This window comes from Cetorhinus maximus, chromosome 32 (assembly GCF_964194155.1).
Source record: "Cetorhinus maximus chromosome 32, sCetMax3.hap1.1, whole genome shotgun sequence".
In the NCBI taxonomy this organism is placed as follows: domain Eukaryota; kingdom Metazoa; phylum Chordata; class Chondrichthyes; order Lamniformes; family Cetorhinidae; genus Cetorhinus; species Cetorhinus maximus.
In genome coordinates, this window is record NC_135910.1 from 5,973,836 (window position 1) to 5,999,639 (window position 25,804).

At 45.0% G+C, this 25,804-nt stretch overlaps 1 protein-coding gene across 3 annotated transcripts in view; it reads right to left on the reverse strand.

The window, feature by feature from the left end:
- The window catches only part of LOC144671350 (uncharacterized), a 35,031-nt gene extending 10,250 nt beyond the window's left edge, over positions 1–24,781 (reverse strand). Inside the window, exons 1-3 of one of the 3 annotated variants that reach the window (XR_013573910.1) lie at positions 24,645–24,781; positions 19,977–21,384; positions 2,587–2,662 (exon numbers count right to left, since the gene is read on the reverse strand). Coding sequence is in view for 1 of the 3 variants with exons in the window: in XM_078533197.1 (XP_078389323.1) it covers positions 20,074–21,348 (1,275 nt within the window). In the remaining 2 variants the exon portion in view is untranslated. Of the gene's footprint in view, positions 1–2,586; positions 2,663–16,796; positions 16,987–19,307; positions 21,385–24,644 lie in introns of those variants that run through there. The other 2 variants (XR_013573911.1, XM_078533197.1) reach the window with 2 other exon arrangements.
- Positions 24,782–25,804: the final 1,023 nt, after the last annotated feature.

The following is a 25,804-nucleotide window of genomic DNA, read 5'->3' on the forward strand; positions in this document are numbered from 1 at the left end:
CTAATTAAATGTCGAAGCAGGCTGAATGGGCCGAATGACCTACTCCTGCTCCTATGTTCCTAGTGCAGAAAAGATTCACAAAAATGGTTCCAGGGATGAGGAGCTTCAGTTACAAAGATAGGTTGAAGAAGTTGGGACTGTTTTCCATTGTGAGGAGAAGGTTGAGAGGAGATTTGATAGAGATGTTCAAAATCATGAGGGGTCTGGACAGAGTAGATAGGGAGAAGCTGTTCCCGCTCATAAAAGGATCAAGAACGAGAGGGCACAGATTCAAAGTGATTTGCAAAAGAAGCAAATGTGACGTGAGAAAAAACTGTTTGATGCAGCGAGTGGTTAGGGTCTGGGATGCTCTGCCTGCTGGAGACAGGTTGAATTGAGGCATTCGAAAGGGAATTAGACTATTATCTGAAAAGGAGGAATGTTCCGGATTACGGGGAGAAGGCGGGAGAATGGCACTAAGTGATTTGCTCATTCCTAGAGCTGGTGTAGACACGATGGACTGAATGGCCTCCTTCTGTGTTGTAAAAATTCTGTGATTTTGAAAACAATTGAATCTGAACACCTATCAGTAAACTGCAGTCATACTATGTGTCTTGCATCGGGGTGACACATGCTGAAAGCAAGTTGGAAACTTGTCTGCTGCGGCCAATAACATACAACTACAACTTGCATTCATATAGCACCTGTAACATAATAAAATGTTCCAAGGCACCTAACAAAAGTGATATCAGTAAAAGTGTAACATTGATCCATGGAAGGATATCACAGGGCAGGTGACTAAAAGCTTAATCAAGGAGGTAGGTTTAAGGAGCATCTTAAAGGAGGAGAGGTGTCGGGAGGGAATCCCACAGCTTCGGGCCCGGGCAGCTGAAGGCACAGCCACCAGTGGTGAAGTAATTGAAATCAGGGATGAGCAAAAAGCCAGAATTAGAGGAAAACATATATTCCAGAGGATTGTAGGGTTGAAAGAGGTTGCGGAGACAGGGAGGGGCTAAATAATAGAGGGATTTGAAAACAAGGTTGAGAATTTTAAAACCAAGGTGTCACTGGATCAGGAGCCAGTGTAGGTCAGCAAGCACGGGAGGTGATGGTGAATAAGACTTGGTGTGAGTTGAGGTATGGGAGCAGAGTTTTGGATGAGCTTCAAGTTTATGTAAGGTGGAAGAAGGGAGGCCAGCCAGGGGATCATTGGAATCGCCAAATACATCCCATCCCATCCCACCCCATCCCATCTCATCCCATCTTATCCCATACCATCCCATTCCTTACCATAAGCAAAGGGTTCATGAGACATACCAGACTGCTCCAAAACGATCAAACTATGAAAGTTGAAGGATTGAGCAATAAGTAAGTGAGTTTGAACGGGTTTCAGTGTGTACACCTTAGTGTATATGGGCAATACCCTGAGGTGTTGCTTGATTACACTGTCTCAATACCTACAACACTATAACTGCAGCTCGAATGAGAAACTATCTTTTGGGGGGTCTTTCCTGTTCTGCTGTATCACACTGATATTCACACTCCAGTGCCTCAAGTGACCCAACTCTCGGGAATTATGCTTCAACGATCCTGCCTTGACATGTCACTAGTACCAGGCAGCTTGCTAATGTCCAATGGAACATGCTTGTATAAAGTGGGAGTGCTATAAATAATTCCAGTCCAGAAGCCTGCCGTGCTTTATTTTGGCTGCAAACATCAGCAGCAAGCTTAGTAGCTTGAAAATCATGGTGTGATAATTCATAAGTTGCATGAGAATCACTTGCAATCTCAGACTGTATATTATAAATCTATGCATGTTTACTACCCAATGAAACTCAATGTAAATGACCTATTGGGTTTGGGATGTAAGAAATTGTATATTTTGAAGGGAACAAAATGTAGAATTATATAGAGAATGAATAATAAGCAGAACTCTGAACTCCCTGCTTCTGTACAGTATTCGTAGCAGAATTCATTGCAAAATGTCAAACTGCAAAGATATATATTAATAAAACTTTTGAAAGATTAATTTTGGTTATAATTTATTACCATTGTTTACAAGATGTGATGTTTGAAGATGGTGTTTGTAATGTGATTGTGTGAATGTTGGTTATAAGTTGTTATTGTTTTTTTCTATTCAAATATGGATTGACAGACAAAATTCCTTACGCAATAAATCACAATTATAGCTCCTTCTAATAAAAAAAACACCCACAAAATTTGATCTGCACTCTCTGTACGCATGTTTATTTAATATTCAAAGAGATTAAAAGAATTATAGCTCCAGCCCTCGTGAGTCACATACATCTTGTGTGGACTAAGTTATGGGCAGGACCACCCCATTCCTGTTTCTGGTAGTTTTCACCGGTGTGGGATAAGGGTGTGGATAGCAAGCACTTGCCAGCTCCTTTGCGGGGTGGGGCATTTAAAAACCACAGCCCCCTCCCCACCCCCCAACAATTTCGATGGACTCCCAACTGCTCTTTTATTAGACATGGTTGACGGCTTCTCAGGGGAGTCATGAACCACAGGTGAACCAAAGTCTTGAGTTGGCAACCAAAAAAACTGGCATTCAACATTCCCATTGAAATACATTGTCTTGCTTACCTTCTCATAAAGCTGTAAGTCAATCACAGCCATTCATGTTCAAGAAGCTTTTATCTATGCCCGACCTCTTAATTTTCTGTAAATAAACACGCAGGCATTAAAAAACCACATCAAAGAAAGATCAGATTATTACAAGATAGTAGAGATGTCAATCAAACAAAGCTTGCACTCCCCCACAGCTGTGTAAACATTGCCTGCTGAGATAAGTGGATTAGTCATTCTTGGAGCTCAGACAAGCATTCATTTTTTCTGCCCTCCCTTACAAGGCCATTGAGATGAGGGTGGGGGTGGGGGGAGATTTGAATTAGAAGATCCTATGTCCCCAACCTCCAATACCCAGAGGGTATTGACTGTTAAGCCTGCTGAAGCCAGTTGGGAGATGAGGTACCCAAAGAGGGGAGGGGGGCATTTTTTATGACAGCTAGAAAGGCACCAAAGAGACCAGCTCTGATCTTTCAGGGGATTTGGTAAGCCTACCTGACCAGTTTTCTGAACGATCTTCCAGAATTGGGGTGGGGGGGTGGTATTCCTTGCTATTTTAATTGAATTGGGGCAGTCGGCCCCTATGGGGCCAGTGGTGGAGGTTCCAAGGGGGGCAGTTGAAATGCCTGTTCGATTTTTTTGCCATCACCTCCTGCGATCGCTGGAGTCCACCCACCCTGCAAAATATATCTTCTCAGAAGCACATTTAATTGAGTAGTTGCTGCTTAACGTTCCTTGTATGACCTCACAAACCTACTGGTAATGCCAAGGTGTGTGCCCAGGTGATGCACTTTATGCAAAGTGAAAGGACAAACTTACATTTGCACTTAATTTCCAGAAGGCATTTGATAAGGTGCCATATCAAAGGTTACTACGCAAAATGAGAGCTTGTGGTGTAGGGGTAACATAAGCATGGATAAAGGATTGGTTAGCTAACAGCAAACAGAGAGTGGGCATAAATGGGTCATTCTTGGGCTGGCAGGATGTAACAAGTGGAGGGCTGCAGGGATGAGTGCTGGGGCCTCAACTGTTTACAATTTATGTCAATGACTTGGGTGAAGGGGCCGAAAGTATGGTAGCTAAATTTACCAACGATAAGTAGGAAAGTAAGTTGTCAAGTGGAAGTAAAGGGTCTACAAATAGATATAGATGGGTTAATTGACTGGGCAAAAATTTGGCAGTTGGAGTATATTATGGGAAAATAAGAACCTGCCCACTTTGGCAGGAAGAATAGAAAAGCAGCATACTATCTAAATGGAGGAAGATTGCAGAATTTGGTGGAACAGAGGGTTCTGGGTGTCCTGGTGCACGAATCACAAAAGGTTAGTATGCAGGTGCAGCAAGTGATTATAGGGATGTATTGCTACAGTTGTACAGGGCATTGGTGAGGTCACATCTGGAGTATGGTGTATAGTTTTGGTCTCTCTCTTTAAGAAATGACATAATTGCATTAGAAGGAGTTCAGAGAAGATTCACTCGACTCGTTGCTGGAATGAAGGGGTTTTCTTATGAAGAAAGTTTGGACAGGTTGGACCTATACCCATTGGAGCTTAAAAGAATGAGAGGTGATCTTATTGAAACATATAAGATCCTGAGGGGACTTGAAAGGGTGAATGTTGAAAGGATGTTTCCCCTCATGGAAAAGGCCAGAGCTAGGGGATAGACTTTAAAAATAAGGGGTCTCCCATTCAAGACGGAGACGAGGAGCAATTTCTTTTCTCTCACAGGGTGGTGAATCTGTGGATCTCTCTTCCCCAGAGAGTGGTAGAGGAAGGGTCATTGAACATTTTTAAGGCAGAGGTAGATAGATTCTTGACTAACAAGAGAATCAAAGGGTATGGGGGGGTAGGCAGAATGTGGAGTCGAGGCTGCAAGCGGGTCAGTCATGATCTTACTGAACGCTGGAGCAGGCTTAAGGGGCCAAATGGCCTACTCCTACTACTAATTCATATATTTATTTTATATAAGACTAAAGCACATCCTGAAGTTGTGGAAGCTAGTTTGCATGCATTGAGTTCTCATGAACAATGAATAAAACAAAGATTTATTAATTTTGGACAGGATGCCAGGAGAAATCCCTGTTTTTTTAATAGTGCCTTGGGATCTTTGACAGCCACCTGAGCAGGCAGCAGGGGCCTCAATTTAAATGTTCATCTGGAAGACAGCACCTCAAACAGTGCAGCACTCCCTGTGCTCTGGCAGTCAAGCTACCTAACATGCTAAAGTCTTGAGTTGCAAAATTCTATATTTTCGGCACAACGGGAGGCATTTCATGTCCAAAATGGCCAATCACACACACTTCTGATGCTAACTGTGCCAAGGCACCATTTTGGTGAGGTTGTTAGTGCGAGCATTGGCAGCACACACCGGGAGTCTGCAGCGTAGAGAGATTGTCAAATCAGTCAGCATGTGGCGCTGGTTTGACTCTAGTGGTGCCATTTTTTTAACCTCAACTCTCCAGCAATGTCCTCTCTAACTCTCACAGAGCTGAACATGTGTTCAGCAGCAGGAAAGAACCCCCTCACATTCCAGCCATCACCAACCCACTTCCACACCATCACTATTTAAAGGAACATATCAACCATTTTCAGGTTAATTGCTCATTGTTGTTTTCTACTGGCTGCCATTGAGTTAATAAGTGTCTGGAGCTTTGTATTGCTACTTAAAGTTGGTGAAGTCTACAGGGAATGGTGTGGCACTTGGTGACGTCCTTGGTTCTGAATTCATGGGTTTTGCTCACATTACTTGCTCCCAGTCATGGGTACTGTAGTGTCTATTGCCACTGGCCTGCAGCATAACAGGAAAAAAAAGAGGCAGCACAGAGAAGGTCAAGCTGCTCAAAGAGGAGGAGGAGGAGAAGAACTCCCAGCAGGAGTCTGTAGCCAAACATGATCTTCGGGAAGCAATTCTCCCACCTCAACCGCAATGAGGAACAACGTGTGCATTGTCTCCACTTTACTAAGCCGGTGATCACTGAAATCTGTCACCTGTTGTAGGCAGACCTGTAACCTCAGAGCAGAGAGGGGATGGCATTGCCAGTGGCTGCGAAGCTGACCATGGTTTTAAATTGCTTCACACTGGGTTCCTCTCAGGCTGGAGCAAGCACCATCTCCAACATCTCCCAGTTCATTGCCGTTGTCCTGCGATGTTTTCTTTGCAATGAGAGGAGGAGGCAAAGGGAGGTGGAGTGAGCATGTGGCTTTGCCAGGATAGCAGGATTCCTGGTGGCGCAGGGTTCCATTAACTGCTTACATGTTACTTTGTGGATATTCCATGTAAACTCATAGATTTACTGCAAAGGGTTCCATTCATAATGTCTACCTGCTGTGCGACCATACACAGCAATTCATGCAGGTCAATGTCTGCTATCCTGACAACAGTCATGATGCTTTTATGATGCACCAGTTCACTGTATCGTCAGCATGTCAGCCACCATGAGAAATCAGAAGGTGGTTACTGGGCAACAAAGCCTATCAGCTAAAATAGAACAGAAAGTGTTGGAAAAAACTTAGGAGCTCTGGCAGCATCTGTGGAGAAAGAAACAGAGTTAACATTTAGAGTCCAGCATGACTCTTCTTCGGAACTGAAGAGAGGCAGAAATGTGATGGGTTTTAGGCTGTTGAGAAAAGTTTGGGGGGGGTGGGGGGGCGGTGGTGGTGGTGGGGTGCAGGTAGAGCAAAAAAGGGAGGTCAGGGATAGGTTAGAGTGCAGGAGAGGTTAAATGACAAAGATGTCATAGAACAAAAATCAAAGATAAAGCAACAAATCATTGGTCCAGAGTGGGTGTTAATAGCAGAAAAAAGGTCAATGCTGTCTGAAAACAAAACATGAAAGTAAGATACAGACTGGCACTAAGGGAGAGAAAATACAAAATGGAGGAAAGAGTTTGTGGTCTGGGGTTGTTAAACTCAATGTTAAGTCCAGAAATCTGTCAAGTGCCCAATTGGAAGATGAGGTGCAGTTTCTCCAGCATTGGGCTTCACAGGAACATTGAGCAGGCCGAGGACAGAAATGTGAGCATGAGAGCAAGATGGTGAATTGAAATGGCAAGCAACAGGAAGGTCGGGGTCATGCTTGCATCTGAATGGAGGTGTTCCACATAGCGGCCACCCAGTCTGCGTTTAGTCTACCCAATGTAGAGGAGACGGTATTGTGAGCAGTGTGTAGAGTAGACAAAATTGAAAGAAGTACAAGTCAATCACTGCTTCACCTGGAAGGAGTGTTTGGGGCCTTGGACAGTGAGGAGGGTGGAGGTAAAGGGGCAGGTGTTACACCTCCTGCGATTGCATGGGAAGGTGCCGTGAGAAGGGGATAAGGTGTTGAGGGTGATAGCAGAGTGGACCAGGGTGTCGCTGAAGGAATGGTCCATTTGGAATGTTGACAGGGGATGGGAGGGGAAGATGTGTTGGTAGTAGATTCATGCTGGAGTTGGCAGAAAAGGCGGAGGATAATCCTTTGAATGTGGAGGCTGGTGGGGTGCAAAGTGAGGACAAGAGGAATCCTAGCATGGTTCTAGGAGAGAGGGAAAGGGGTGAGGGCAGAAGTGTGGGAGATAGGTTGGACACGGCCGAGGGCCCTGACAGGCATGATCAGGGGGGGAATCCCCAGTTGAAGGAAAAGCAAGACAGCTCAGGAGCACTGGTATGAAAGATTGCTTCATCGAAATGAATGCGACAGAGTTGAAGAAACTGGGAGAATGGAATGGAGTTCTTATTGGAAGCAGGGTGTGAGGAAATGTATTCGAGGTAGCTGTGGGAGCTGTTGGGCTTGTAATGAATATTGGTATACAGCTTATTCCCCAGAAATAGAGACAGAGAAGTCAAGGAAGGGATGAGAAGTTGCAGAGGTGGATGACGTGAAGGCGAAAGAAGGGTGGAAATTGGAAGCAAAAGCCTATTTGCTACCCAGCTCATCAATCTTGGGCAACTTGCAGACAATGAGAGCCATGGTACCACGTGAAATATTGTCGAGCAGATGTCATATTAATTTAATAATTCTCATAATATTATTGATTTATTGTAAAGGTAGGTTAATGGTGGAGTTTGGATAGCTTGTGTGTGTGTGTGTGGGATTTAGTTGAATTGGGGACAGCTGGTCTGGAGGCTTTTGAATCATCAACAAGAAGCTGGGTTTGAAATGCTAAATATGTAAACATGGCTGCAGTTTTAGAATGTGAGGTGTAAGGAACATTTGCACTTGTAGATAAATTAGGGTAGCTTGAATTTCGAAGAGATGGTAAGATGTTACACCTAGCCAGAAGAAAGTAAGTCAAACAATGTGTTTATTTTTCCCAAAGGTTACTGATAAAACTAGTACTATGAAAAGATTTATATTATGAGAAAGGTAAAGTTCCAAAGACATATTGGAACAATGGAGTTTGCATTTAAAGGGCAAAACATAAAGTATAAAGGAGAGAAGGCTATGTGTAAGAGGAGAAAGAATTCTAAGGTCTAACACATGTGTGAAAAGCCCCCAGCATCTGTGCATCAAGTTGCTGTCTACAGGAACTGAAGCTGAGAAATCTCAGGGTATCGTGTTGCTTTGCCTGGATGTGTTTAAATCTATTTGTTTTTCTATTGTTGCCTTAACAGAGGTGTAACTGGAAGCCAGATTAATTAGGGGTTTTAGGAGTTACTATAGTAGTAATTTGTAGACCTATGTATGTGCTTGAAATCTTTTCTTTTGTTAATAAATGTTTAATTTAGTTTTCTAAAACCCTCTGAAATTGTGGTAGTCTTATTACTTTTGAATTCAGGGCACGCATCTCAAAATAAAATACAAATTGCAAAACAGCTGTGACTGCGTGATCAAGTTTCAATCGTGGATTTGATCCACTGGGCGCTCATCATCTGCCACGTCATAACACAGACCATTAGGGTGATTAAGAGACCCTTCCACTGCTTGGGTAGCTGTGAAGGAGGCCTGGGGTGCTCTCCAGAGTGTATTTCATGATTCTCAGCCCTGTTTGAACACTGGTCTCCACAGCCACGATGACAGCAGTCTGAGCATTCATGGCAGGAAGCAGAGCTTATATGACTTCAATCTGAGCTTCCAATGCAGCACTCCGGTGTTGGGTGACCTTTTCTGGTGCTACAATGGAAGCTGAAACATCAGTGGTTAGACGCTGGGTCATGTTTGGGTCCATAAGTGTGGAAATGGAATTGGCCACCAATTCCAGATTGGGGACGATGAGTTGCAAGCTCTGTGCAAAGCCGTGTGCAGGTTTGGTGCTGGAATCCTCCGTGCTCTTTGACAGCGTCTGCCAGCTCTTTGGAAGGCCCAGCACTAAGCTTCTCTATGCACATATCCATCAGTCTGATTTTTTATTATTTGTTCACGGGCTGTGGACATCACTGGAAATGCCAGCATTTGTTGGCCATCCCTAATTGCCCTTGAGAAGGTGGTGGTGAGCTGCCTTCTTGAACCGCTGCAGTCCATGTGGTGTAGGTACACCCACAGTGCTGTTAGGGAGTTCCAGGATTTCAGCGACAGTGAAGGAACGGCGATATATTTCAAAGTCAGGGTGGTGAGTGACTTGGAGGGGAACTTGCAGGTGGTGGTGTTCCCATCTGTCTGCTGCCCTTGTCTTTCTAGGTGGTAGCAGTCATGGGTTTGGAAGGTGCTGTCTAAGGAGCCTTGGTGAGTTGTTGCAGTGCATCTTCTAGATGGTACACACTGCTGCCACTGTGCGTCGATGGTGGAGGGAGTGAATGTTTGTGGAAGGGGTGCCAATCAAGTGGGCTGCTTTGTCCTGGATGGTGTCAAGCTTCTTGTGTGTTGTTGGAGCTGCACTCATCCAGGCAAGTGGAGAGTATTCCATCACACCCCTGACTTGTAGATGGTGGACAGGCTTTGGGGAGTCAGTAGGTGAGTCACTCACCACAGAATGCCCAGCCTCTGATCTGCTCTTGTAGCCACAATATTTATATGGCTAGTCCAGTTCAGTTTCTGGTCAATTGTAACCCCCAGGATGTCCTCTGGAGCAGAATGAAATAAAGGCATGGAATTACCTGGCGACTGTCATGACCATCAGACATCTCAAAGCATTTTAGTCAATAAAGTGCTTTTGAAGTCACTGTTGAACTCGTTGGGCAAGCTGGCATCTGCAGTAGCTTTACCCCCTGTGTAGTGTCACACAATGTGCAGATGACACCTCTAAGCTAGCCTCTAAAGTGCATGCACTGTCACTTTTTGGAGCTGGTGGCTGTGGGTGTGAGAGTGAGTGACTATTCCTTCTTCATCAGTCTCTTCTTCTTCTGCCTCTTCCCCCTCCAACACTCTGGTGGTGGCAGTCCTTGGGTATCTGAAAGGAGAAAGGCACAAGGGTTGGGTTGTGACAAAGGGAGGGGAGTCTAGGACTAGGGGGCACAGAGTAGAAATTAGAGGCAGATCTATCAGCAATGAAATTAAGAAACACTTTTTGAAATAAAGGGTGCTGGCTGGAAGTTTGAAACTCTCTTCCACAGATAGCAAGTAATTTGTTAAATTTAAAACTGAGATTGATAGATTTTTGTTAGCCGAAGGTATTCGGGGTTATGGGGCAAAGGTGGGTAGACAGAGGTGGCCACAGATCAGCCATGATCTTCTTGAATGGCAGAAGAGTCTCAAGGGGCTGAATGGCCTCCCCCTGTTCCAATGTTTCTATGAAGGAAATGTGAGGAAGTGATAATTGGAATAGGGTTGGCAAGTGTGTTTAAAGCTATTACTTCACATGGATGGTAAATGGTGACACAAACTGCTTGGGTAACTGGCAGGAGAAAGGATTGTTATAATCTTAATGTATTTTGATTCATTTCCATGTAGCTCAATGTGTTTTGATATTGGCCAGAACACTGGGGATAACTTCCCTGCTCCTCACTGAAATAGTGCCATGGGGTCTTTTACATTCACCCAACAGGGCAGGCAGAGCCTTGGTTTAACATCTCAGCTGAAGGCACCTCTGACAGTGTCGCATTCCCGCAATACTGCACTGGACTGTCAGCGTTGATTGTAGTATCGCGGATCCCCTGTCATCGAAGTGGACAGGCTGCAGAACCAGGATTTTTTCAGCATCTCTGCTGCCCTCAGTCAGGCCACCTTGCAGCCTCCTCGTGTTCTGTGAGTAGCTTGGTGACAAGCCCTGATTGGAACCATCCATACTTTCCAGCTGGATTTCTCTGGGCTAGTGAGTTGGGACAGAAAGGACTCTGTGACGAAGGTATCGGCAACAACCTTTAACAGACGACCATTTGCTTCACCCCAACAATGGGTGGGCAGCAGCCAAAAACCTAGGAGAAGATACCGGCTCCCCCATCAACACCCTTAACCCACCTGATACAATCTTTGGCCAGGCCTGTAAAGCGGTAAGTAGCCAATTCACCTAAAACAGGGGGTCGGCTGCTAAGTGTGCAAATCCTGGTCCTACATCTATAATAGGTGTCCGTTTGCAATGTGGGCTACAAACACTCTGCCCATTTGTTAAAGGGGTTAAGAAGCTGAAACCGCTTCCGACACTTTCCACCCCCCCCGACCCCCGACATCCCGGCCCCCCGACAACACCCCCTCCAACCCCTGAAGAAACTGCCGGTGGCCTCTGAGAGGACAGCTTACATAATTTTTATTTCTGTGCAGCCAAGAGTTCAGCCTGCAGCTGACCTGCTCCAGAACTCCACTGGAATTGTCACCCCCCCCTCCCCCTTAAACCTAACTCGTGCCTCTGCACCGGGAAGATCCAGCAGGGGTGGGGCATTAGGCACCCGCTGTTCACGTGAAGCGCAAACTGGGAATGTTTCTGGGGCTGCTGATGTCGGCGTTAAGCGGTGAGGAAAGCAGCTTGGCCGTTCTATCCGTGTGCCACACATTTCAGACAGATGTTGTCAGACTTAGGCCCTCATGTCTGAGACACAGGAACTGACTCTCAACTTCCCCATCACCATCCTTCTCAGCAGCAGAGCTAGGGCCTCTGCGGTTATCCATAGCAACCCTCAGCCTGGCTGAACTTGTTCTCACATTGAACAGCTTGTCCTTTAACTCCACACTCCACTCATTTCCTCCAAAAAGATGTTGCTATGGGTATCCACATGAGTCCTTGCTTTGCCTGGATTTTTGTGGAATATGTGGAATGTTCCTTGTTCCAGTGCTGATCTGGCCCTCTCCCCCACCTATTTTTCCGGTACATTGATGTCTGTATCAGTGCCGTTTCCTGCTCTCACCCTGAACTGGAAAATTTGATCAACTTTGCTTCCAATTTCCAGCCTTCTCTCAGTTTCACATGGTCCATCTCTGACTTTACCCTTCCCTCCCCTGACTTCTCCATCTCCATTTTTATGGATAGGCTGTCAATTAATATTCATTATAAGCCCACCGACTCCCAAAGCTAAGTCGACTAACAATTGTTTACATCCTGCTTCCTGTAAGGACTCCATTCCATTCTCCCAGTTTCTCCATCTCTGTTGCATCCATTTCGATGAAGTAATCTTTCATACCAGTACCTGATATGTCTTCCTTTTTCCTCAACCAAGGATTCCCCACATCATAGTTGACAGGGCCCTTGACTGTGTCCTTGCCATTTCCCACACTTCTTCTCTCACCCCTTCCCCTCTTTCCCAGAACAGCGGAAGGGTTCCCCTTGTCCTCTCAATCCACCCCGCCAGCCTCCGTATTCAATGGATCATCATCCACCTTTTGTGACATTCCAGTGTGATGCCGCCATCAAACACATCTTCCCCTCCCTTCCCCATTCAGCATTTGGTAGGGACCATTCCCTCTGTGACACCTTGGCCCACTCCTCAATTACCCTCAACATCCTGTCCCCTTCCCATGGCATCTTTCCATGAGAGCAGAGGAGATGCAACACCCACCCTTTCACCTCATCTCTCCTCAACGTCCAAGACCCCAAACACCCCTTCCAAGTGAAATAGCGATATACATGTACTTCTTTCAATTTAGTATACTATATTCGCTGCTCACATTGCAGTCTGCCCTCCGTTGGGAAGACCAACCACAGACTGGGTGACCACTTTGCAGGCACCTCCATTCACTCTGCAAACTGACCCCAAACTTCTGGTCACCTGTCATTTTCATTCTCCAACTTGCTCTAATGCTGACCTCTCTGTCCTTGGCCTGCGGCAGCGTTCTAATGAAGCTCAATATAAGCTCAAGGAACAGCACTTCATCGTTTGATTAGGCACTTTACAACCTTCCAGACTCAACATTGAGTTCAACAATTTTAGACCATAATCTCTGTATCCTTTTTGTTTCCTTAATTTTTGCCATTTCGATTTACTCTTGTTTTTGCCCTCACACCTCCTCTAGACACATCTTTCGTTTCTTTACTTGTCCCATTACCTCTCCCTTTGGTCTTACACCACCAACTTTTTGTTCTTTCTCCCGCCCTCCCCTCTTTCACTTGTTTAAAACCTGTCACATTTCTAACCTTTTTTCAGCTCTGATGAAAGATTATCAACTTCAAACGTTAACTCTTGCTTCTCTCTCCACAGATGCTGCCTGACCGACTGAGTTATTTGCGGAATTTTCTGTTTTGGTTCAGGTTTCCAGCACCCACAGAATTTTCCTTTTGTATTGGTGTTCAACAATTAATGTATGTCTTTTGCTCTCTAATGCTGGGCGGTATGATAGGCCACCAGATAATAGGAAAGAGACGGAGAAGTAATTAGGCACAGTCAAACACAAAAATACTCAACTGGAAAGCAGCAAATATTAATGAGTTAAAAAGGGTGAATTGGAATCAAAGACTCTTGGGTAAAACAGTATGTGACCACTGGGATTCCTTCAAAGAAAAGATAATTTGGGTACAAAGTAAGACACCTTTCCACAAGGTGACGGTCATCCAAACCTAGAGCTCCCTGGATGACTAAAGCTATAGAGTTTCAACTGAAACAGGGCATCAGGAAACTCAGGAATGTGTAAACAGTGAAGATGGTAGCAGACTTCAAGAGGACACAGCCAGAGTGGTGAAACAGGCTGGTACATGGCAGACAAAGATTTAATGTAGGGAAGTGTGAAGTGATTCATTTTGAAAGGAAGAATGAGGAGAGGCAATACAAACTAAATGGCACGATTATGAAGGGGTACAGTAAGAACAAGACCTGGGATTTGCGTGTAGAAATCTTTGAAGGTAGCAGGACAAGTTGATCATCCTGTTAAAAAAAGCTTACCGGATCCTTGGCTACAGAGGCATTTGAGTGCAAAAGCAAGGAACTTATGCTAAACCTTTATAAATCACTGGTTAGCCCTCAGCTGGAGAATTGGGCTGGATTTTCATCACAGAGGCGGGAATTGGGATGATTCCCAAATTGGAAAAATTTGGGAAAGTGCTCAACGCTGGCCGACAATACATAACTAACCAATTGCCTGGCATAATGCAAGACTGACTAAAGTACAAGAAACGTATGAATGATTTTTTTAAAACACCTTTGGAGTGAACCTTATGGAGAAAAGGTGCGGGAAAAAAACCTTTTCTCAAACACCTCTCTTTTTCTGCTCCTCCCAGCCCTTGAGACCAGATCGACGCGGCTCTTGAAGCCAGTATGAAAAAGCTGGAGTTCAGCTTGGTAAGAAAAATCTACCCGAAAAGTATGTTTTGCCATGCGAAGCAGAGATGCGGGGTTGGATTTAGTCCTGAATTGGCGGACAAAGACTACAGGAGGGGAGGCAAAAGTTGAGGTTTGCTTAATGATTGCCCATTAACTAATGGTCTGCAGGACGGGGTAAAATGGCAGAGGACGTGGTTCCTTTAGATCATGGATGGGGAACCATTTTCTCATCGCAAGCCATTCACAGACAAAACTCAGTCGTGGGCCACACACCGTTAAAAACAACTTAATTTAGTTTTCTTAGAGAAATACAGAAACGTTCAGCTCACCCGCTGTTTTAATGCGATGGCTGAATTTGAATATTATATTGTTAAATATTATTATAGTAATTTAGCTGACACTTCTATCCAAAGCAAATTTGTAATGATGATGATAAATGCTATTTTGAAGGGGCGACTGTCGTAGGGCTATATTTTTAGAAATCTTGCTCTGGGACGGATGAAATTGAACAAAGGGCTGTAGGTTCCCCACTCCTGATAGCTGAGACAAAAGGAAATTGATATTTTAAACAGATTTTATCCACGCACCAAAACACAACCAGACGACTGGCGACAGGATTACAAATTCCTTGGTCTGTTTAACACAGCAAATTATTTACTCATCCCCGTAACTTATTCACCACCACGCCACACTCAAGGATGGGCAATTGTTTTTCTACAAACTCCCAGCCTCTGAAGCAAAACATTCCTCTCTTCCTGTCCCTTGAAGTCAGATTGTCCACAACCCTTGAAGTCAGAGGCCAGCATGAGATTTTTTTTTTGGCAAAAGAACATGTTTTGCCGTAGGAGACACGGATATCATACCAAAAAAGCGGTAAAAAACAGATTGTGTGAGAGATCTTGTTGTTGCCAAATTGGCTTCCCCAGCTCAACAATCCTCTGAGATCTCTGCACTCCTCCAATTCTTACCTCTTGGGCATTGGCAATTTTAATCGCTGCGCCATTGCTGGTCCTCCAGCTGCTGAGGACCCAAGCCCAAGCCTTAAGGCTTCACATGAGCCTCCTCCTAATCTCACCCATCAACATATCCTTCTATTCATTTCTTCCTTGTATACTTATTTAGTTTCCCCTTAAATGTATCTACGCTATTAGCATCAACCACTCCATGAGGTAGTAAGTTCCATATTCTCACCGCACAGTGTGAAAAATTCCCTATTGGATTTATTAGTGACATTCTTATATCCACATTCCCTAGTTTTGGTTAGCGCCTTCCCCCTGCCCCACACATATTGGGCAGAATTTTGCCCTTGGTGGGCGGGCGGGCCCCACCGGCTCGGCGGCGGGCGGACAGCCGACCCCCGCCGCCGAAATGGGGCACGCCTGTGCGGGGGTGGGGAGGGAATCCCCAGCTGTCAAAGTGCACATGCGCGCGAAAGAGCACACTGCTCCCTGAGACTAATTTCTGTCTCAGGGAGATTAATGAGAGTCTCAAAAACTTAAAAAATAGAAAAATACATGTCCCCCTCATGTGACAATATCCTCATGAACCTATTGAATCCTTTCATAACTTTAAATACATCTATCACAACCTAATCCCACTCTGTTTGGCCTTCCCGATACTTGTAACCTCTCTATTCTGGTATCGTCCTGCAGCAAAGAAGATTTATATTTAGTGCCTCTATATCCTCTTAATATAGGGACCAGAACTGCTCAGGTTGAGCGAGGCTGAATTCTCAGTTGTTGTGTGAAGGTTGGCAAAAGTTGATGTTTGCTTAGCTTTAGTCTCAGTAGGACAGATGATAAAATGGAACGAGATACAGCTTCTCTCCACTTTCAGGGCAAAGGAATCCCTATTTAACTGTTTTTACCCAATCCCAGCATCCAATTCATTGGTGAGAATGGCTTTTAAAGCTTTGGCCTACTTATCACCTTAACACAGCCACTTGGCTACCTCAATGTGCAACGTGCAAAAGCTTTTTTACCTGTTTCAAACTGAACCTATTTCCTGGCCTGTAGAAAAAAACTCATTTCTACTCCTCAAACTCCTTAATGGGGAGATGGTGACATTGTGGTAATGTTACTGGACTAGTAATCCAGAGGTAAAAGCAAAATGCTGCAGATGCTGGAATTCTGAAAGAAAAACAGAAAATGCTGGTAAAACTCAGCAGGTCTGACAGTGTCGGTGGAGAGAGAAACAGAGTTAATGTTTCGAGTCCGTATGAGCCTGAAGAAGGATCATATGGACTCAAAATGTCAACTCCATTTTTCTCTCCACAGATGTTGTCAGACCTGCTGAGTTTTTCCAGCATTTTCTGTTTTTCTTCCAGAGGCCCAGGCTAATGCCCTGGGAGCATGGGTTCAAACCCCACCAAGGCAGCTGGTGGAGTTCAAGTTCAATTAATAAATCTGGAATTAAAAGCTAGTCTCATAAAGCTATCATCGATTGTTGTAAAAACCCATCTGGTTCACTAATATCTCTTTAGGGAAGGAAATCTGCCCCCCTTACCCGGTCTGGCCTACATGTGACTTGACTCCAGGTCCGTAGCAATGTGTCTGAGTCATAACTGTCCCCTACAAGCCACTCAGTTCAAGGGCAGTTAGGGATGGGTAACAAATGTGATCTTGCCAGTGGCGCCCATGTTCCATGAAAGAATGAAAATAAAGCAGTCCTTGAACCCAGAGAAACACCAAAAAATTGAAGTCAGGTTTCATAAAATCCACATGTAAGAGCTTGTTGTGTCGGGAGAAATGAGACCCTGGGCTAGACTTAAGGCTGCATGGGTGTGCAAACAATGCCTAAGCACAGGCAGAGTTGACCTTCGACCACAATTGCTGCCCTTTGGCTGAAGATTCTTCAGAAGCGAGGACGTGGTTTCTTTCTACAGCTGGGAAAGAAAACCATTGGTTAACTGAGTTTAATCAAATGGACACAACGCTGACGTTCGACACTTCCCTATATCAAGGATTGGATTCAAACTCTTGGTTGATTAATAGCCCTCTAGTTCTGTGCAACCTTCAAACCAGTCATTCAACCACATTCTTACAATAACCCTTCTCTGATATATCTTGCTGGAATTATTCTACCTAGTTGTACTGGTCAGACCTTCTCAAGCAATAGCCTTCCTTTCCACTCTCATATCATCTCCAGAGTGCTTCAAGGATCTATCTTGGCCCCATGCTCTTTCTCATCCACGTGTTGCCCCTTGATAATGCCAGCCAGACACGCGAGTCAGCATCCAATGGATGGTAACAACAGCTCAACCTCAGCTTCCTCAGCTATCACATGCTGTCAAACTGCTTGTCCAGCTACCTACATATTGTCCACTATTTCAATCAGGAGCTGACTTAGATTCCATATCTTCTCTATCACAAACAGCACCTACTTCAGCCAGGATCTCATTGAATGGTGGAGCTGAGGGGTTGAATAGCCTATGCATGTTCCTCTATCTCTACTTCATCATATCAACAACTTATATTTATAAAGCACCTTTAACATAATCGGGCACTTTGTAGGTGCATTATAAAACAAAGTATGACACAGCACCGCATAAAGAGAGATTAGGTCAAATGATCAAAAGTTTGGTCAAAGAAGAGGTTTTAGAATGTGTCCCAAATGAGGAAAGTGAGGCAGAAAGGTGTAGGGAGGGAATTCCAAAGCTTGGGACCCAGGCAACTGAAGGCATGATCACCAATGGTGGAGCGATTCTAATTGGGGATGCGCAAGAGGGCAGAATTAGAGGAGCACAGTTATCTCAGAGGATTGTGGGGCTGGAGAAGATTACAGAGATAGGGAGGGGCAAGGTCATGAAGGGATTTGAAAACAAGGATGAGAATTTTAAAACAAAGATGTCACTTGACCGGGAGCCAGTGTAGGTCAGTGAGCACAGGGGTGATAGGGGAATGGGACTCGCTGCAAGTTAAGACACAGGCAGCAGAGTTTTGGATGACCTCAGGTTTACAGAGATTAGAGAATGCGGGAGACCAGTCAGGACTGCGTTGGAATAGTCAAGTCTACAGGTAATGAAGGCGTGGATGATAGTGCTGAAACCCTCACGCTTTGGCTTTGTCACCTTCAAACTCAATTTCTCCAATGAAAACATAAAGTGCTGGAAAAGCTCAGAAGGTCTGGCAGCATAGGTGGAGAGAGAAATAGAGTTAACATCGAGTCCGATACAAAGTCAAAACGTTAACTCTGTTTCTCTCTCCACAGATGCTGCCAGATCTGCTGAGCTTTTCCAACACTTCCTGTTTTTATTTCAGACTTCCAGCATCTACAGTATTTTGCTTTCAATTACTCCAATGCTCTCCATGCCAGCTTCTCTTCCTCTGTAACCTCCCCTCATCCAAAATTATGATGCTTGTCTCCTGCGTAGCACAAAATCCCATTTGGTCTCCACCTTAGCCATGCAAGGAGGTAATTTTCACTTCCATTATCTGGGCAGGAATAGTAGCAGAGGAACAGGAGCTGGTCATTCAATGCCTCTACCCTATCAACTTAATTGATCAGAATAAGTCAAATAAAATTACATTCAGAATTATTTAACAGCTTATAAGTTTCTCTTCTTACAAATTTTAGTACCTTCAATAGGTTGCGCAGTTTTCAATTAATCAGTCAGGTCCTCACTTCAACTAGAGGCTCGATTTATGAATTATTTTGTACTTGCCCAAACAATTTCCACACAATCTTGAGAAAGAATTGGAACTTAACTTGGGAAAATTGGACAAGTCATTGGGTATCCTGCAATATATTTTTCTTTATTCTTTCATGAGATGTGGGCCAGCATTTGTTGCCCATCCCTAATTGCCCTTGAACTGAGTGGCTTGCTAGGCCATTTCAGAGGACAGTTAAGAGTCAGCCACATTGCTGTGGGTCTGGAGTCACATGTAGATCAGACTGGGTAAGGATGGCAGATTTCCTTCCCTAAAGGACATTAGTGAACCAGATGGGTTTTTACATAAAATCGATGATTTTTGAGACTAGCTTTATATTCCAGATTCATTAATTGAATTCAAACTCCACCAGCTGCCATAATGGGATTTGAACCCATGTCCCCAGGGCCTCTGGATTGCTAGTCAATGACATTACCATTACACTACCATCTCCCCATATGCGTGTGCTGGATCAGCTAGGTACGCTGATTGGAACTTGGTAAAACAGTGAATAGAAAACTAAATGTGCTCAGTAAACACAAAAGCATATTTGTCTAATTTTGGCACGACTAATTTTATTTCAAATTAAAGCTACTTACAGCAGCCGATGGATCTGGAATTGTGAGAGGACACGGGATTAACATAATCCAGGGCAGCAAGTGTTGATGTGACAAACTAATGCTGATAGGCAAGGAATTTCTAACTATGAAATATCCTATTAAGAGTACCAACAACTGAAGAGAGAGAGAAATGTAACAGGTAGATAGAATGCTTGTATAAAGGGTTAACACAAGAAACTCAAAGTGGAGTGCATTACCAGGGTAAGAATTCAAATATACAAGTTGAACCCTTATTATATTGTACAGTCGAAGTTGGCACCAAGTGCTGCCAACAGGTGAAACAGGGGTAGAGGGTGAGGACACTCAGGCAAAAGGATACAGACATCATCCAATCCCTTTTTAAAGTGAGGCATCACAATTATATTTTGAAACAAAATCAAAAATTGCTGGAAAAACTCAGCAGGTCTGACAGCATCTGTGGAGAGGAAGTTAACGTTTCGAGTCCGTACGACTCTTCATCATTATTATAAACTATTACATTTTGGGTTGGATAGTAAAGCTCGTAGCCAGAAAAGTAAAGTTCTTTGGAGAAGAGGAGTTCCTTTGCAGTACAAGCCGAGGAAGCAGGTTAGGAAACTTAAATATGAAACTAGAGTAAAGCTTACATGTGGACAAGGGAACGTTCCCACAAAATGTGACGAGAAAGAAAGCAACTGCATGTATGGTTTCGTAAACGATGCTGTACAACAATGCAGTTTCCTTTCATGTGTGAGTATGTTGGTGCTTCTTCAAATGACTGGACTGTGTAAAGGCTTTGCCACACACACTGCACTCAAACGGTCTCTCTCCTGTGTGAGTACGCTTGTGATTCTTGAGATGACTCAACTGTGTGAAAGCTTTTTGACAAACGCTGCACTCAAATGGTCTCTCATCAGAGTGGGTCCGCTCATGATTCTTGAGACGCCTCGACTGTGTAAAGGCTTGTCCGCACACACTGCACTCAAACAATCTCTCGCCAGTGTGAATTTGCTGATGATTTTCCCACTCACTGGATGTATAAAATCGCTTTTTACACTCGCTGCATTCAAACGGTCTCTCCCCAGTGTGAGTGATCTCGTGTTTCTTTAGGTGAAAGGACCGGGCAAAAGCTTTTCCGCACACACTGCATTCAAAGGGCCTCTCTCCCGTGTGAATTCGCTGATGATTCGTCAGCTCACTGGCTGAACAAAATCGTTTTTTACATTCGCAACATTCAAACGGTTTCTCTCCAGTGTGAATGCGCCGGTGCACTGTTAGGTAGCTGGATGTGTAAAATCGTTTTTTACACTCTTTACATTCAAACGGTCTCTCCCCGGTGTGAATTCGCTGGTGCACCATCAGCTCACTTGTTCTGTAAAATCGCTTTTTACACTCGCTGCACTGAAAGGGTCTCTCTCCAGTGTGAACACGCTGGTGCTGTGTGAGCTCACTGACTCTATAAAACCGCTTTTTGCATTCAGTACATTCATAGGGTCTCTCTCCAGTGTGAGTTCGCTGGTGATTCACACGCTCGCTGGCTGTGTAAAATCGTTTTTTACACTCAGCGCATTCATACGGTTTCTCCCCAGTGTGAAACCGCTGGTGGACTGTAAGGGAACTGATTGTATAAAATCCCTTTTTACATTCATTGCATTCGAAGCGTCGCCCTTCGATATGAATTTGTTGATGGGTTTTCAGCTGGCCGGATGTGCGGAACTTGCGGTCACACTCCACACACTGAAACCGTTTCTCTGCAGTGTGAATTAGCTCATGTCGCCTCAGGTTGTGGTATCCTCCAAACCTCCTTTTGCACACGGGGCATTCAAAGGGCTTCTCTCCAGTGTGAACGCGAAGGTGTATTTCTAAGTGTGAAGGGGATGTGCAGGCTTTGGCACAGACAGAGCACAGGTACTGGCGGCGGCGGGCGGCAGGGGGAGATGGAGCTGGATTATCCCCAGCGACTTCGGTCGCTACTGTGGGATCATTCATTTCAAATTTGGATTCCTCGTGTATTGCCATAGCCAAAGTCAATATCCATGCTGTCTGCTAGGACATCTACAACAAATAAAACAAAAGCCAGTTCAATAACGTACTTGATACCGTTCATTTCCTTCTTTTGTATTTATTTGCTATCATTACTTTCCATCTTAAACAGACAATCAACACTTGTTTCCTCCACCAGGCTGAAAATACATTAGAAAGCCGATTGCCTCATCAGGCACAATACAGATTCTCATACTTTGTACAGAGTAGTGACAAAAATTAAACTCTTTTTTTTGCCAGATGGAGAATGTTGCATCCTTTCCACGTCAGGAAGCAGTTTTAGTCTCCCTAACTCTATAAGGACCTTCAGTTATCGGAACGATCTTCAGATGTCGGAAATCCGAAATAAAAACAGAACGTGACGGAAATACTCAGCTGGTCTGGCGGAAACTGAAGCAGGAGAAACAGAGTTAACGTTTCAGGTTAATGATATTTGGGTCAGTTGCTGGAGAGGGTATACAGAAGGACATTCAATTATTGGAAAAGCTAAAGAACTACTAAACATGCATCTTTGCAACAATGGGAGTCCTGGGACAATAGACAGGACTTGTGTGGGAACTCCAGGATGCTTCGTGCGTCCAGGATAACCACACGTACAGGAAATGCCTCCAGTTGATCAAAGGTTTCTTGAACTTGAGAAGCAGTTGGACTCACTACAGGGCATGTTGCCAACTGTGATGAAGATAGTCTTGAACTTCAAAAGGACATAGACATGTTGGTGGATTGAGCAGACAAGTGGCAAATGAAGTTCAATGCAGAGGAGTGCGAGGTGATTCGTTATGGCAGGAAAGATACAGTGGGACAATATAAAATAAAGGGAGAGCCTCTAAAGAAAGTGCAGGGACCTCGGTGTATACATACATAGGTCACTGAAAATGGCAGGGCATGTTGAGAAAGCAGTTAATATAGTATCCTAGGCTTTATTAATAGGGGCTTTGAGTCCAAGAGTAAGGAGGTCATGTTGAACTTGTATAAGACACTAGTCAGGCCTCATCTGGAGTACTGCGTCCAGTTCTGGGCACCAAACTTGAGAAAGGATGTGAAGTCTTTGGAAAGTCCAGAGGAAATTCACAAGAATGATTCCCAGGATGAAGAACTGGAGCTATGAGGATCGATTGGAGAGATTGGGGCTCTTGTCCTTGGAGGAAATGAGGCTTGAGAGGAGACTTGATAGAGGCACTCAAGGTCCTGAGGGGTATGGACAGGGTAAATAGTGAGAAACTGTTCCCACTCAAGACAGCATCAAGAACTAGAGGGCACAGATTCAAAATAATTGGCAAAAGGAGTAAATGTGATGCGAGGAAAAAATTTTTCACCCAGAGGGTGGTCGGAGTCTGGAACGAACTTCCTGAAATGTTGGTGGAGGCTGATTTGATTGAGGTATTCAAAAGGGAATCGGATTGCTATCTGAAAAGAGAGAATGTGCAAGGTTATGGGGATAAGGCAGGGGAGTGGGACTAGGTGGAATGCTCTTTCAGACAGCCAGTGCAGACTCGATGGGCCTCCTTCTGCATTGTAAAGATACTGTGCTAGCTAGACACTGAAAGTAAGCTTTCTGCAGTGCGTATTCCAGGATGCGGTCATCCTGCAAATAAAGAGTTCACGTGTTCAAGTTGATGGCCCTTCAATAGAGTATGAAGTTGCAGACAGCAAAAGAATCCTCCTGGAATACAGGACTCTCAAACCAGCTTTCAGTGTTGAGGGCCGTGACCCCTCAGCCGAAGTGCAGTCTAGAGAAATGTGGGATAACAACTCCATGGCAAGGGGAGCACAGAAAAGTGTATAAATGCAGCGTTCAGAGAGGATTCAATGGTCAAAGAGGGACAGATAGGCATTTTTGCAATCCCTAAGGTGTGTCACATTGTGTATTGGCTCCCTCCTGTCAGGGTGAAAGGTTGGAACATAGGAGTATGCCATTTAGCCCCTCAAGCCTGATCCACCATTTAACTCAAAGATGTTAAGGGATATGGGGCAATGTTGGGTAGGTGGAGTTAGGTCAGAGCAGCCACGATCTCATTGAATGGCAGAGCAGACTCCAGGAGATAAATAGCCTCCTCCTGTTCCTATCAGTAAAGGTCTATTGTGTGGTACTTTGCAAAAGCCTTAGTCCAGGTACCTATTAACTGAGGAAGTAGGTGTGGATCTCAACAATGGTGCTTAGACACTGTGGAAAGCTCATCTTGCAATCAAAGTTGCAAAGAATCTGCTTCAGCCTTAAGACAGTTATGAAGGGAGAAGGAAGAGAGATTGTGGTAGGAACTGAAGGCAATGGCTTCAGCCTTCCAAGTATCTAGCCAGAGAATATTTCTGCTCAAGGGACACTGGGTGTCGACTGAGCAGTCTGACCATTTAAAGACAGGAGAGAGGGATGGGAGGACTGGCGGAGAGGTGGAGTGTACTTGTAGAAACGCTGTGCTTTTCGAGGGACAGCGTGTCAATGAGAAATAGCACAGGGTCAATTTGGGGACAACAGAGGGAAAAGAGGAGGTGGGAGTCCCTCCGGGATCCCTGGAGGCGTCCCTCTAGAAATGTGATGTGAGGAAAAAATTTTTCACCCAGAGCGTGGTCAGAGTCTGGAATGAACTTCCTGAAATGTTGGTGGAGGCTGATTTGATTGAAGTATGCAAAAGGGAATCGGATTGCTACCTGAAAAGAGAGAATGTGCAAGGTTATGGGGATAAGGCAGGGGAGTGGGACTAGGTGGAATGCTTTTTCAGAGAGCCAGTGCAAACTCGATGGGCCAAATGGCCTCCTTCTGCATTGTAAAGATACTAGAGGGAGTCCCTCTAGGACCCCTGTGGGCAGAAGGGGAGGGAGTCCCTCTAGCACCCCTGGAGACCTCAGTGAGGGGGGATAGTGGGCGGGTGGTGGGGGTCCCTCTAGGAACCTTGTAGGCAGAGGGGAAGAGAGTCCCTCTAGGACCCGGGGGTGGGGTTGATGGTGAGGGTCCCTCTAGAACCCTAGTGGGCAGGATGGTCGGAAGTCCCTCTAGGACCCCGGGGGTGCAAGTGGACTTGTGGCTTAGCTCCGCCCCGTCACGTGACGGACGCCATCTTGATGCAGGAGCCGGACTCGGGGACGTTGAGCGGCGGTTGGATTTTAAATTTGAATTTTCCGCCGCTGAGGCTGAAGGCCTGAAGCCAGGCCAGCGGCGAATTAAAAAAACCCTCAAATTTCCAGCTTGTTTTGCCCTAACCCCGGGCGGAAAGACTCAGACCCATCTCCGCCTCTGCTGAGGAGGGGGCTGCACCCTCAGTTAAAAATAAACTTACATTTGAATTGCCGGTCCTTCCCTCTCCCCAGAGCTGTCAAGCCGCCTGTGCGGGTGGTTTAATGAGCAGACCCGGTCCCACCTTCACCCTTCCCGAGCCGCCCCCGCCGCCACTACTCTGTCACCGCCTGGGATGGCGAGCAGCGTCCGTTACTCGGGCGCATGCGTAGCGGGAATCAATGGAAAGGATAGAGCGGTTTCCCAGCCGCGGGGCAGTGTGGGTAATGACGCGGCCATTCGTGCAGCCCCGTTTTTTTTTCCCCCCTATCCAAAATAAAACTTCTTCGCTGTCTCATGGACCTCCCCGCCCATTCATTGGAGAATAATGAACCAACCTTCTTCCAGGCCTATTCGCACTCCACCACTCACCGTGTAGATTCTGCCAGCCTGGCAACAATCACCCTACAGAATTTATTTCCACCTGTGAGCAAGGTACCCTTTGCAATCCATAATTTTATTGTGGATTATTGCATCCAGGTCAAAAGCTTGGTGAAAGGTGGCTCACTGTGGTTTTTGACACTTGCCCTTTTGACTGATGTTTCATTGCCTGGGTGATGCTTTGGCATAAAATCTGACCTTGGTCTGCCAGCTAACTGCAATGGCACATTCACCTTTTTTGAGTACCTCACCTAGAATCAAAGAATTATAAAGTGGAGTAGGACGTTGTACCCATCAAGCTTTTGTTGGCTCTTGCAAAAGTGCTATCTAAATAGTCCCTATTTCCCATAGTCTTATAAATTTTCACCTTCCAATTCTGTTTTGAAATTTGAATCTACTTCCACCACCATTTCCAGCAGTGCATTGAAATCATAATTTCATGCCACATTAAAAAAAATCTCATTTCACCTTAGGTTCATTTTCCAATTACCTTCAATCTGCATCCTCTGCTACTGACCCTACTGCCACTAGAAAACATATCTCTTTATTTACTTTACCAAAAGCCTTCATGATTTTGAACACCTCCATTAAATCTCTCCTTAATAGTTTTCTGCTATAAGCTGAATCACTCCAATGTCTTAATTTGGCTCAACTTCAGGGAGAGAGGTGGAGAGGAGTGGACCTGCGGGAGGAATGCAGACAGGGAGCAGATAAATACAGCCCAAGGAGCTGTACACCACACCAGTTACCTTCAGCAGACCTGTGAGAGGAACACAGGCTGGG